A 10,184-nucleotide genomic window follows, 5' to 3' on the forward strand; every position below is an offset into this window, starting at 1 on the left:
AAAAAAAAAAAAAAAAAAAAAAAAAAAAAAAAAAAAAAAGAACCAGAAACCCCAAATGAGCTTGGAGTCTGTAATTCCTTCCTGGCCCCTTTCCTTAGGTACAGTAAAAAAGAGCAGACCCTGAGCTGCAGGGAAAGCTAGAACTTGCTGGAGCCAGCTGCAGGTTTAGAGGGCTGGCCCTCCAGACCATGAGACTCAGCACCTAGCATCACCCTACTCCTCCCTTAGGACACTGGCGGAGTACTGCCCAGCGCTGCGCTCTCTGCGGGTGCGGCACTGCCACCATGTGGCCGAACCGAGCCTGAGCCGCTTGCGGAAGCGTGGTGTGGACATCGACGTGGAACCACCCCTGCACCAGGCCCTGGTGCTACTCCAGGACATGGCAGGCTTCGCACCCTTTGTCAACCTACAGGTCTGACTGACTTTCCTTGGGGTGGGAGCACAGCTGGACTGTGTAGCCCGGGCTTGACGCTGAGCCATAGGGAAACTGAACTGTGGGGGCCTGTGGTTGAGAGGCCTGTGAGATGCCCTGTCCCACCCTGGAATTTCAAATAAAGAGCTTTTTACCCCTTCTTTTGTGGTACATAGGGGACGGGAACCTGGGAACTGGTCAGAGAGACAGGTTTTTTTTCCTGGGGGCAGAAATGAGCAGAATGAGCATATACCTTCCTTGGACCACTTTTACTGTGCTCTTGAAGGAAGCCCCAAGAATAGAACACTAGAGCAAGGGCCTCGAGAAGGGACAGGGTGGATGGGAGGGTGTCTGCATCCCTCTGGGATCAGCAGTGCTCGGCAGGGTCCGGCACTGTCTCAGTGGAAGCGGTACTTTCTGGCCGGCTTGAGGTTGATGTATGTGGCCTTCATCTCCTCGGCCTCAGGGTTCCGGACATCTTTGAATCGCTCTCCCTTGGTGCTCACTACTTGGTTGTCGATGTATCGGATCAGCTTCTTGGGGGCCTGTCAGGCAATCAGGCAATGAATGACGAAAACCAGGGCTTAGCACGGCTCATTCTATACCCCCCAGCTGCAGACCCCTCTTACCTCCTTGGGAGCCATAGGTCGGTGAGTCTTCTGGTCCTCCGCCCTGTCTACCATCATGTACCTGCCAAACGGACTGGGTGAAGCTCCAGCCACCTGGAAGACCCTCCAAGTCCCCGCCCAGCCCAGACTTACTTCTGAAGGATGAAAGACTTCAAGTCATCCTTTTGGGGGCCTCTGAGACGCCTGGGCAAGTCCTGCAGAGACAGGAGACCTATGCTAGGCCCAGTGGTAACAACAGGGGCAGAGATGAACACAGGCAGGCTGTGCACTTAACAAGAAGGCCTAATGGAACTGAGGTTACTGGGGCAGGGGGACTGAGAGAGGATACCTGACTTGGGCCGTCCCAGCCTGGAGGTCCCTCTTCCTTGCCCTCTACCAGCATGTGCACAGCTTCCTCCAAGTCCCCCCGAGCTTTGGCCAGCACCCACTGGGCCTGCTCCATAGAGCAGGTAGGGAAGACCTCCAGGAGCACATCGACTCCTGGCAGTTCTTCCTCTGCCGCAGCTGCCTGTGGGCACAAAGGCCAACAGTTGGTTCCGCTTCTTCCCTTCCCACCCCGAGGCCCTTTGTGGACCCATCTCGCAGTACCTCATCTAGGGTGTTCCCAGGAGCAGCGGGAGGCCTGCTCTTTTCTTCGAGCTTTTCAGGTTGCCTCGGGGTCTCTGGAAAAATGGGCACCTGACCTTGGACACAGGAGCTCTGTGGGTGCAGGTTCTCTTCAAGAGGCAGAGAGGGTATCGGATTTGGCAGGGCTGGGGTGGGGATGTGAATCCTCCAAATACCAGGTCCCCAAACTCACCTTTGTTTCTAGCATCGCTCAGCTGCACTGAGAGCTTCTGCATCATATCTCCTATTATACCTCTGAAAGGGCAGAGAAAGTGGTGAGGGGGACCACTCTGCCCCAACCCCAGCCAGCCAGGCCCGCCCCCTCCTTTTTGCCCTACCCAAGCCTTACCTGGGGATGTGGGCAAAGCCAGGCACATAAGCCTCCATCATTTCAGTGAAGGCCTCCATATCAAAGTTCTCCTCTGATGGCCCTGAGGGGCCCAGGTCCTCCAGGACCCCAAGCACATAGGAGAAGATGACTTCATCCAAGCCACTGTAGGAAAAAGCAAGTTCACAGGGCAGGACACTGGATGTGTGCAGCAGCCCGATCCAGTCTAAGACCTCACTCCTCAGTTTCATGGGGAGGGGGGGAGGGGCTGAGTCAGCTCAGTCCTTGAGGCCCGCTTCCTCCCAAGTCCTTCAGCTTAGTCCTCCATCAGTGCAGTGTAGGTGATAGACACAATATGAGCGATAAGACCATCTAAGCAAATACAAATGAACTCTCCAGGGCTGGAGAGATGGCTCAGGAGTTAAGAGCGCTGACTGTTCTTCAGAGGATCCAAGTTTAATTCCAGCACCCATGTGAAGTGGCTGCCTACACTGCCAGCTCTAGGGTGTCCGACACCCTCTTCTGTCCTCCATGGGCACCTACGTGCACACGTGCGTGCACTCACACTCACACACACACACCGTGGTTAAGAGTGCTCGCTGTTCTTGCAGGGGACTGGGACTCAGTTCCCACCTCAGAACGGGGCTGAATAGTTTCTAATAACCTTTTCATTGGCTAGCGCCCACAGTATTGTCTGGCAGCCGCCTCTCTGAACCTGGCCTGTCCCTTACCTGAGGTCTGCCTCTGGCAGGTGTGTCTGAACGAAGGCGAGGAGGGCTGAGCCGACGATCCTCTCCAACTCCATGCTGGGTCTTCTGAAGATACACAAGACAGAGTTGCCAAGTCTCTGGCCTGCCTCCACCCACTAGGCCACAGGGCGGCAGCCCCTGCTATCCCTTCTGAGGCTGAACCAGCTGTTGATGTTTGTTGCCCTCCCAGCTCCTGCGAACAGAGCCACTCCCGTGGCCACCCAGTTCTACCTCCTTCAGCCCCAGACAGGGTCCAGCACTGTCTGTAGAAAGCTTCCAAAGGGAGTTGAACCTCCCCCCCACCCCGCCCCCGTCTCCTGTGGGGAGAAGCTGAGGTCTTGGGGGTCACATGCTTCTGGCTAAGGAATCTCCTTGCTGAAGGGGCTACTTGGCCCCCAACTCCAATCACAAAAGGCTCCATTGTCCAGCCCCTTAAAGAAGGAGGTCTCAGGACCCAGCGCAGCCCTTCCCCCGTCCACGATAGGCCACCCACTCTTTGCACAAAGGGACTTCTTTTTTTGCTCCGGAGCTTATGTAAAGGAGAATCCAACATGGATTCTCTCCTCTTGCCAAATCTCTGCCTTTGCAACAGTCTGGGCCATGACAGACCTTTGTCATCTTCCAGTCTATAGAGTACCACACAGTCTGGTCCTTGCCCACTTCAATCTCACACTCCTGGCCAAGCGTGGTGGTGCACACCTTTAATCCCAGCACTCGGGAGGCAGAGGCAGGCGGATTTCTGAGTTCGAGGCCAGCCTGATCTGCAGAGTGAGTTCCAGGACAGCCAGGGCTATACAGAGAAACCCTGTCTCGAAAAAAAAACAAAAACAAAAACCAAAAAACAAAAAAACAAAAAAAAAACAAAAACCAAAACCAAAACACCAATCTCCCATTCCCTCCTCACTCGAACTATCCCGTGCCCTTGCTGTAGTTCCTTGCACTAACTAGGTATCTTATTCATTGGTGGGTCCTAGCGCCCACGAAAATGTCTGCATTTAGCAAGCACTAGGTAAATACTTGCTGGCTTAATTCATCTCCATGCTTTTTAAAAAAGATTTGTTTATTTTAAAGATTTATTTATTTTTATATATGTGAGTACACTGTCACTGTCTTCAGATGCACCAGAAGAGGGCATCAGATCCCATTACAGGTGGTTGTGAGCCTCCATGTGGTTGCTGGGATTTGAACTCCAGACCCCCTGGAAAAGCAGTCAGTGCTGTTAACTGATGAGACATTTCTCCAGCCCCAAGATTTATTATTTTTCTTTTCTGTGTATGAGTGTCTGCCTGAGTGTATATATGGGCACAAGGGTATATGCCTGGTGCTCACGGAGGTCAGAAGAGGGCACCTGATCCGTTAGAACTGGAGTTTCAAGAAGTTTGGAGCCACCATGTGGGTGGTGGGAACTGCACCTGCGTCCTTTGCAAAAGCAGCCAGTGCTCTTAACTGCCAAGCCAGTTCTCAGGCCCCCATCTCCATGCCTTTGACTCCTCCAAACTCTGTATGGGAGGGAGCCAGGGATGCACAGATGGTAGGAATGGCTCAAGACTCAGAACCAAATGTCAGCCAGTCCTCTCATGTGGAAAGTTCTAGTGTTGCCTCGGAATCCACCTACCCCAAACTTATCTCCACAGGTCCACTTCCCCTGGCAAACACACGCTACCACACATGAACTTGGGGGTACCCTGGAGCTTGCCCTTCCTCACCCCTCCCAGGACCCAAATGATCAAACCAAGTCCTACTGTCTACACTCTCTTCTCCCTCCTGCTAACTTTGCCCTCAGTACAGCTTCTCCTCCTCCATCTCAGCTAGCATTTCTCGGGCTAAGGTTACTAGTTATTTTTCAGGTTTTGGTCCACTGAAGTTGAACCATATAACTCCCCCATTTTGTTTCGAATAGTTTTGTTCAACATTTGCCCTTTCAGCAACACCACCTAGGTCTCCTAAGATCACAGCCCCTGATGCCCTCCCCCTCGGCAGGGATTTCTTCCCTGGCTTCCCTGCTTTTGTCCCCTTCTCTGCTGCCCTCTGACGCAAGCCCATTACCCTCCTTCCCCTGCCGCTTTCTTTCTCTCAGCAGTGGCTCATCTGGGCCCATCCTATACACAACTGTATGCCACCAACTCTGGTGCAGTTTGTGACCTACTCGTCCCTACACTTCACTGACACCACTATTTGGAGGGCTTACAGGCATCTCACACTTTGCATGTCCCAAAGGGACATCCTCTCTTACTAATCCCCCAGGTCCTCCCTAAATGCAGATGCAGACACAGAGCTATTCCAGCTTCAAGGCTAGGAAGTAACCGTGACACCACCCTACCCTTGCTTCCCACCAACCAATTAGTTACCAAATCCTGACTATTTAGCACATCTACTTTGTATGTGTGTAGAGTGTAGTCTAGTGTGGTGTGGTGAGGTATGGTGTATGGTGTGGGAGCGTGGGTGACTTGCTAATGGGGCATACGTACATGGAGGCCAGAGGGTGACAACAGTTTGTCTGATTTAACCATTTCCCTATCTTTTTTGTTTGTTTAAGACAAGGCCTCTCTATTTAGTACTGGCTGTCCTGGAACTCTCTATGCAGACCAGAATGGTCTTGAACTCAAGAGATCCTCCTGCCTCTGCCTCCCAAATGTTGTGATTAAAGACATGAGCCTTGGTTTTTTGGCTTTTTGTTTTGTTTTTGTTTTTTTGTTTTTTTTTTTTGAGACAGAATCTCTTGTTTGTTTGTTTTTGTCTTTTTTTGTTTGTTTGTTTGTTTGTTTTGAGACAGGGTTTCTCTGTAATAGCCCTGGCTGTCCTGGAACTCACTTTGAAGACCAGGCTGGCCTCGAACTCAGCCACCACGCCCAGCCCTGTCTTGTTTTTTGAGATAAGAGTTTCTCTGTGTAACTCTGGCTGTCCTGGAACTCAGACCTCTGACTCTGCCTCCCAAGTGCTGGGAATAAAGGCGTGCGTGTATACTCAACATCCTTGGGAACTCAAAAATCAATGACTCCCATCTGCATAGATGACGGGTGAAGCCCACCGAGTGTAACGAGTTTAGCGGAGCAGCGAGTCACCTGAGTGAACTGCCCTGTTAGATCCAAGTTCAGGGGATGTAGCTCAGCAGTGAAATGCCTGCATGTGTGAGGCCCTCAGCTGGGTCCCCAGCAACTCTCCAGTGTCAAGTCAGGGTTAACTCTGAGGATGAGGGGTATCCAGATTCCCACAGAATCTGATCCCCTCAGCGATGTAGCTGTGACAGAACAAGTCACTTTGGGAGGGAGGACTGAGTAACTCCCATCTCCCAAGGAGATGACCACCCTCTGCCCTTAGCCATGGACCTCTGTGCAGGGGCAGAACACCTTAGCCCAGGCATTCTAACCCCAACATGCAACTCCCCTGAAAAGGTAGCCTCCTCCAGAGACCTACCCGACCTTCACACCCTGGCTGTTGACAGTGGCCTGTAAACCCCTGCAGGGAAAAAGAAACTTGGCTGCCTATAAAATGTGCCCAGATTCTGGGGAAGATTTTTCAGGGATATATGTGATGTCTCCAGACTAACCAAAGGATAGGGGCTGCCAAGTTGTTGCTGGGGATCGCCTCACTATCTTCAAAGGAAAAGCCTCCTTCCTGCAAGGTTCTATGGCTGGCTTTTCTGCTAAGGGGGCATCGTCACCTCTCCTCTTGGTCCTGGGCTGATCAAACATGGCCCAGATTCTAACATTTGCCACATCTCTCTTCCCATCCTTCTCTACCCTCCCAGATTCCCCGACATGTCCTTCCTGCTTGAGAGCACCTCCTAATAGTTTTCTCCCCTGAGCTGGGGAAGACTTGAACTACTAAATTGGCTTCCAGAGTCAATCTGAGTCCTTGGTTTTTGGTCTGGAGAAAAAAAAAAAAAATCAGGATTTCCATGGGACTTTTCAAATTCCAGATAATAGCCCGTAGAATCCCATTACTTCTTGAGAGCCCCAATGAGAGATCGCTGTTTGGTGGTACCCATGAAATGTGACAACCATTGTATCATGAATCCTGCTAAAATACCTCTGATGGGGGCTGGAGAGCCAGATCAACAGTTAAGAGCACTTGTTCCTGCCTTAGACCTAAGTTGGATCCCCAGCACTCACAACTACCCAGAACTCCAGTCCCTGGGGATACAACATTCTCTTTGAGCTCAAGGGTACCAGGCATGCATGTGGTACACAGACATACATGCAAGCAAAAGAATAATACACATACATATAATTTGATTAAATAAATCTAAAAACATTAGGGAAAACATCTCCGATGATGGCAAAAAGCAGCGTCTACTGACTGCATATAAAGCATTTCATTAACTTTTCTTAGTCCCCATAGCCGCTTAAACCGTGGCTAATTCTATGACGCCTGTTACCTGAAAGGAAATGAAGGCCCTGAAATTTTGAGAAACTCCCCTCAGGTCACAGGGTAGGTTAATCGCAGAGTCCCAAGGAGAAAGTCTTTGTTAACTAATGCGCCACCTCTCACCATGCCAGTGGTGTGGCCTCTCCTGCCTGGCCATCAGCCTTGCCTACAGCAGAGTCTTTGTGTGTCCGTCCCATCTCAGAATATCTTTCAAACATCGTTCAAAACATCTTTCCCTCTGCCTCTACAAACACGACTCCTCACGAGTCACTTCCTTCTCTACAGCCAACTAACTCAGCTACCCCCATCCTCACTGGCCCGAGATGGCTTGCGAGCCTCCCAAAGGATTAGGTACCTGCCTGCACCCTTCAGACACACTATTAGGGGATGCGGGGCTAGAGGGATCTTCTGGGCAACTACGTAGTGTCATGGTACTCCCTTGGAGTGGAGAGGCACTAAGTAGCAATTGAGAGCAGGCCATGTGGATGGAGAATTCCTGGGAAGCAATGTGGGAAGGAGCAAGCCCTGGGGAGCTAAGGGGTCCTTAGCCCAGAGGTCTCCACTACTTCCGTGCTCTTTAATAAAGATACACGAAGCGTGACGAAGACCCTAGCAAATACTATTTCACCCTGATTCCCATGTCAGGTCTCAGAGGTACCATGGACACTGTGGGGAACACGGGATCCCACCATCCAAAGTCAGGCAGGTGCACAAACCCCAACCCCGGGAGGTGAAGCACAGGAAGTGGGATCCCTTGATGGCCGACCCTTGAAGCAAGAGCTTTTTACTACCGTTAGCAGGGCACTCATAAGCCTCCAGAAGAGCTGGCCTGAGGACACAGGGATGCAGCAGCCGCCTCGGGAGAGGGTGAGTCACATGACGAGATAGGCCTGAACGAGCTAGACGTTCCTCCATAGAGGAACACGGAGACAATTAGAGAAAGGGGTCCAGCCGACACCCCCCCGGGGGGTACCGTAAGGGAACGCCAGGAGGGGGTACCCTGTGTCAATGCTCTCTGCGACTCTCCTAAGGCTGGAGGGGAAATCACCTGCTCCGTCAGGCGCCGCCAGCAACTTGTCCCGCGCGGTGCAGTTCTTATCACCCCCCCTAGCCCCACCAACGAGATCAAAGGCGGGGCCCAGAGCAGTTCCCTTCTGGAGGACGCCGTGGTGGCCATTTTTGAGAAGGGCGCTTTGCCCATACAAGGGCGGGGCTTCTTTCCTCATTTTTCAAATGTCCTTGCATTTTGGATCCGCTCCTCCGGCGGCCATCTTTGTTTTGGGTAGAGAGGCATGACTGATTTGTACCCTTTTTGTCCGCTAGAGGTCCCAAGCCTTTCGGCGTTTATTCCTGAAAGATCCCAGGATATCCCTGCCCGCCTTATTTCCTCTCCCCCAGGACCCCAACCTGGAAATCTTACAGATATCCCTTTCCTCTTCCTTGTCTTTCCGGTCCTTCCTCAATCTGTGTGGCTCACCGACTGGATGTGGTGTCTTCTATTGCAAGATCTAACGATCATATTCCAGCATGTTTTCAATCTGGCTTCAAGCCCTGTGACTGTCAGCCCTTGGGGTCTGACTTCCAGGACCTTATGGGTCCCCTTTGTCCCTTATTGGTGTCTTCTCGAGATTAAGGTGGCTTCCAGGGTCTTTGGAAGGTGATGGAACATTAAATACTTGAAGTGAGGATAGAACTGAACCCGGGTCCAAGACAGCCTGCAGTCCCTCTCGAACCCCAGTGCCCTCCCTCTTGCCTGTACTGGCAGAGCTAATAATCTAGAAGAGACAGGGCAGCTACCCACCAGGACCCAGTAAGTAACGCCTCAACTTCTGCTTTCTCTTCCTGCTACCTCAGCTTCCTCAGACTGCCAATGGGGAAGCCCACAGGCATGCCTTCTTTTGAACTAAAATGGGTGCCAAGAATCGCCTTCCATAGGCCACCAGCCCACCCCAGTCTGTAAGGAGGAGCCTCGGTTCTACTCCAGGGACCCAGGAGCTGTTACTGCCAGCTTCTAGAAACTCAGTCACAGGGGGAAAGTACCCCCAACCCCTAGGGACTGAAACAGTTTCAAGCTATGAAGAGAGGAGATTTCTGCTCTCTCTTCCCCTGTGTCCCTTGCCACGGCCTCCCTCCTCCCCAACAGGGTGGGTGGCTACTGAGAAGGAGAAAGAAGGAGGAGAGGGAGGCACAGGCTTGGCTTGGCCCATAAAAGCACTGTTGCTGCCAGACTGGCGCTGCTCAGGTTAATAAGAGGTGGGTGACAGCCACTTTGAACTCTGGCCAAGCAGGCCTCTGGAAAGGGAGCAATGGTCTCCCCCGCGAGCCCCAGGCTCCTGCCCTCTCTCCCTTCTGAGTCCCCTCCCTCCTCCCCTTTACCCATTGCACAACATAGATGACTGTTTAGACCTCACCACCCCCATTCCCGGAACCTACAGGTTTCCTCAACAGGGCCGCCTCTAGTTCTGACCCTGGACCCCTGCAGCCATCCCCAGCGCTGGGCCTTTCTCCTCCCCATCTCCCATTCTTGGGTGGTTTGCTACTGGGTGTAGGTAGGTAGCAGAAAAGATAATCCTGAACTCTCAGGGTGAATGAGGCCAAAGAGTTCTAGCGGGAGCCCCTCTATCCCTGACTCAGACTCTGGGGAGAGCTAACTCTGTGCAGATGGGGTCAGGTTCTGGGGACCCAGAACAGAAGGTTCTGCTACAAGGAAGGGACTGCTACTGACAAAAATGTCAGGTGGCATTTCCATAAATCGCTACAATGGTGGTTCTCAACCTTCCAAAGGCTGAGGCCTTTTAATACAGTTCCTTGTGGTGTGTGTGTGTGACAGTGGGGGTGGGTGGGTGGGAGAGTGGGTGACCCCCCCCAGCCATAAAGTTATTTCCACTGCTATTTCATAACTGTAATTTTTTAAATTGTTATGAGTCACAATGTAAATGTCTGCATTTTCTGATGGTCTTAGGTGACCCCAGTGAAAGGGTCCTTTGATCCCCAAGGGGTTGCGACCCAGATTGGGACCCACTGCTCATCGGCAAAAGATCCACAGCTAACATGGCCTTGTCCATAGTTCTTGGTTTTCTGTCCCCTAAATT

At 51.9% G+C, this 10,184-nt stretch overlaps 2 protein-coding genes across 11 annotated transcripts in view; one reads left to right on the plus strand and one right to left on the minus strand.

Moving 5' to 3' along the window:
• Fbxl15 (F-box and leucine rich repeat protein 15) overlaps positions 1–573 on the plus strand; it is a 2,653-nt gene extending 2,080 nt beyond the window's left edge. Inside the window, exon 4 of the mRNA XM_021151824.2 lies at positions 229–573. Within this exon, the coding sequence (XP_021007483.1) occupies positions 229–418 (190 nt within the window). The 3' untranslated portion in view covers positions 419–573. The remainder of the gene's footprint in view (positions 1–228) is intronic.
• An 89-nt stretch (positions 574–662) lies between these two features.
• Positions 663–8,275, minus strand: Cuedc2 (CUE domain containing 2). 10 transcript variants are annotated; one of them, XM_021151723.2, is made up of 10 exons: positions 8,141–8,275; positions 7,884–7,982; positions 2,707–2,790; positions 1,997–2,140; positions 1,841–1,902; positions 1,630–1,757; positions 1,370–1,549; positions 1,174–1,235; positions 1,042–1,102; positions 663–957 (listed from the first exon to the last, which is right to left on the minus strand). In XM_021151723.2, exons 3-10 carry the CDS (start codon positions 2,778–2,780, stop codon positions 811–813), a joined length of 858 nt encoding a protein of 285 aa, XP_021007382.1. In that variant the 5' UTR covers positions 2,781–2,790; positions 7,884–7,982; positions 8,141–8,275; the 3' UTR covers positions 663–810. The 10 variants fall into 10 exon arrangements, with proteins under 10 accessions (XP_021007382.1, XP_021007384.1, XP_021007385.1 ...); XM_021151725.2 differs by having other exon boundaries at positions 7,884–7,991; XM_021151726.2 differs by having other exon boundaries at positions 7,884–8,001.
• Between the last annotated feature and the right edge of the window lie 1,909 nt (positions 8,276–10,184).

This window comes from Mus caroli, chromosome 19 (genome assembly GCF_900094665.2).
Source record: "Mus caroli chromosome 19, CAROLI_EIJ_v1.1, whole genome shotgun sequence".
Lineage (NCBI taxonomy): Eukaryota > Metazoa > Chordata > Mammalia > Rodentia > Muridae > Mus > Mus caroli.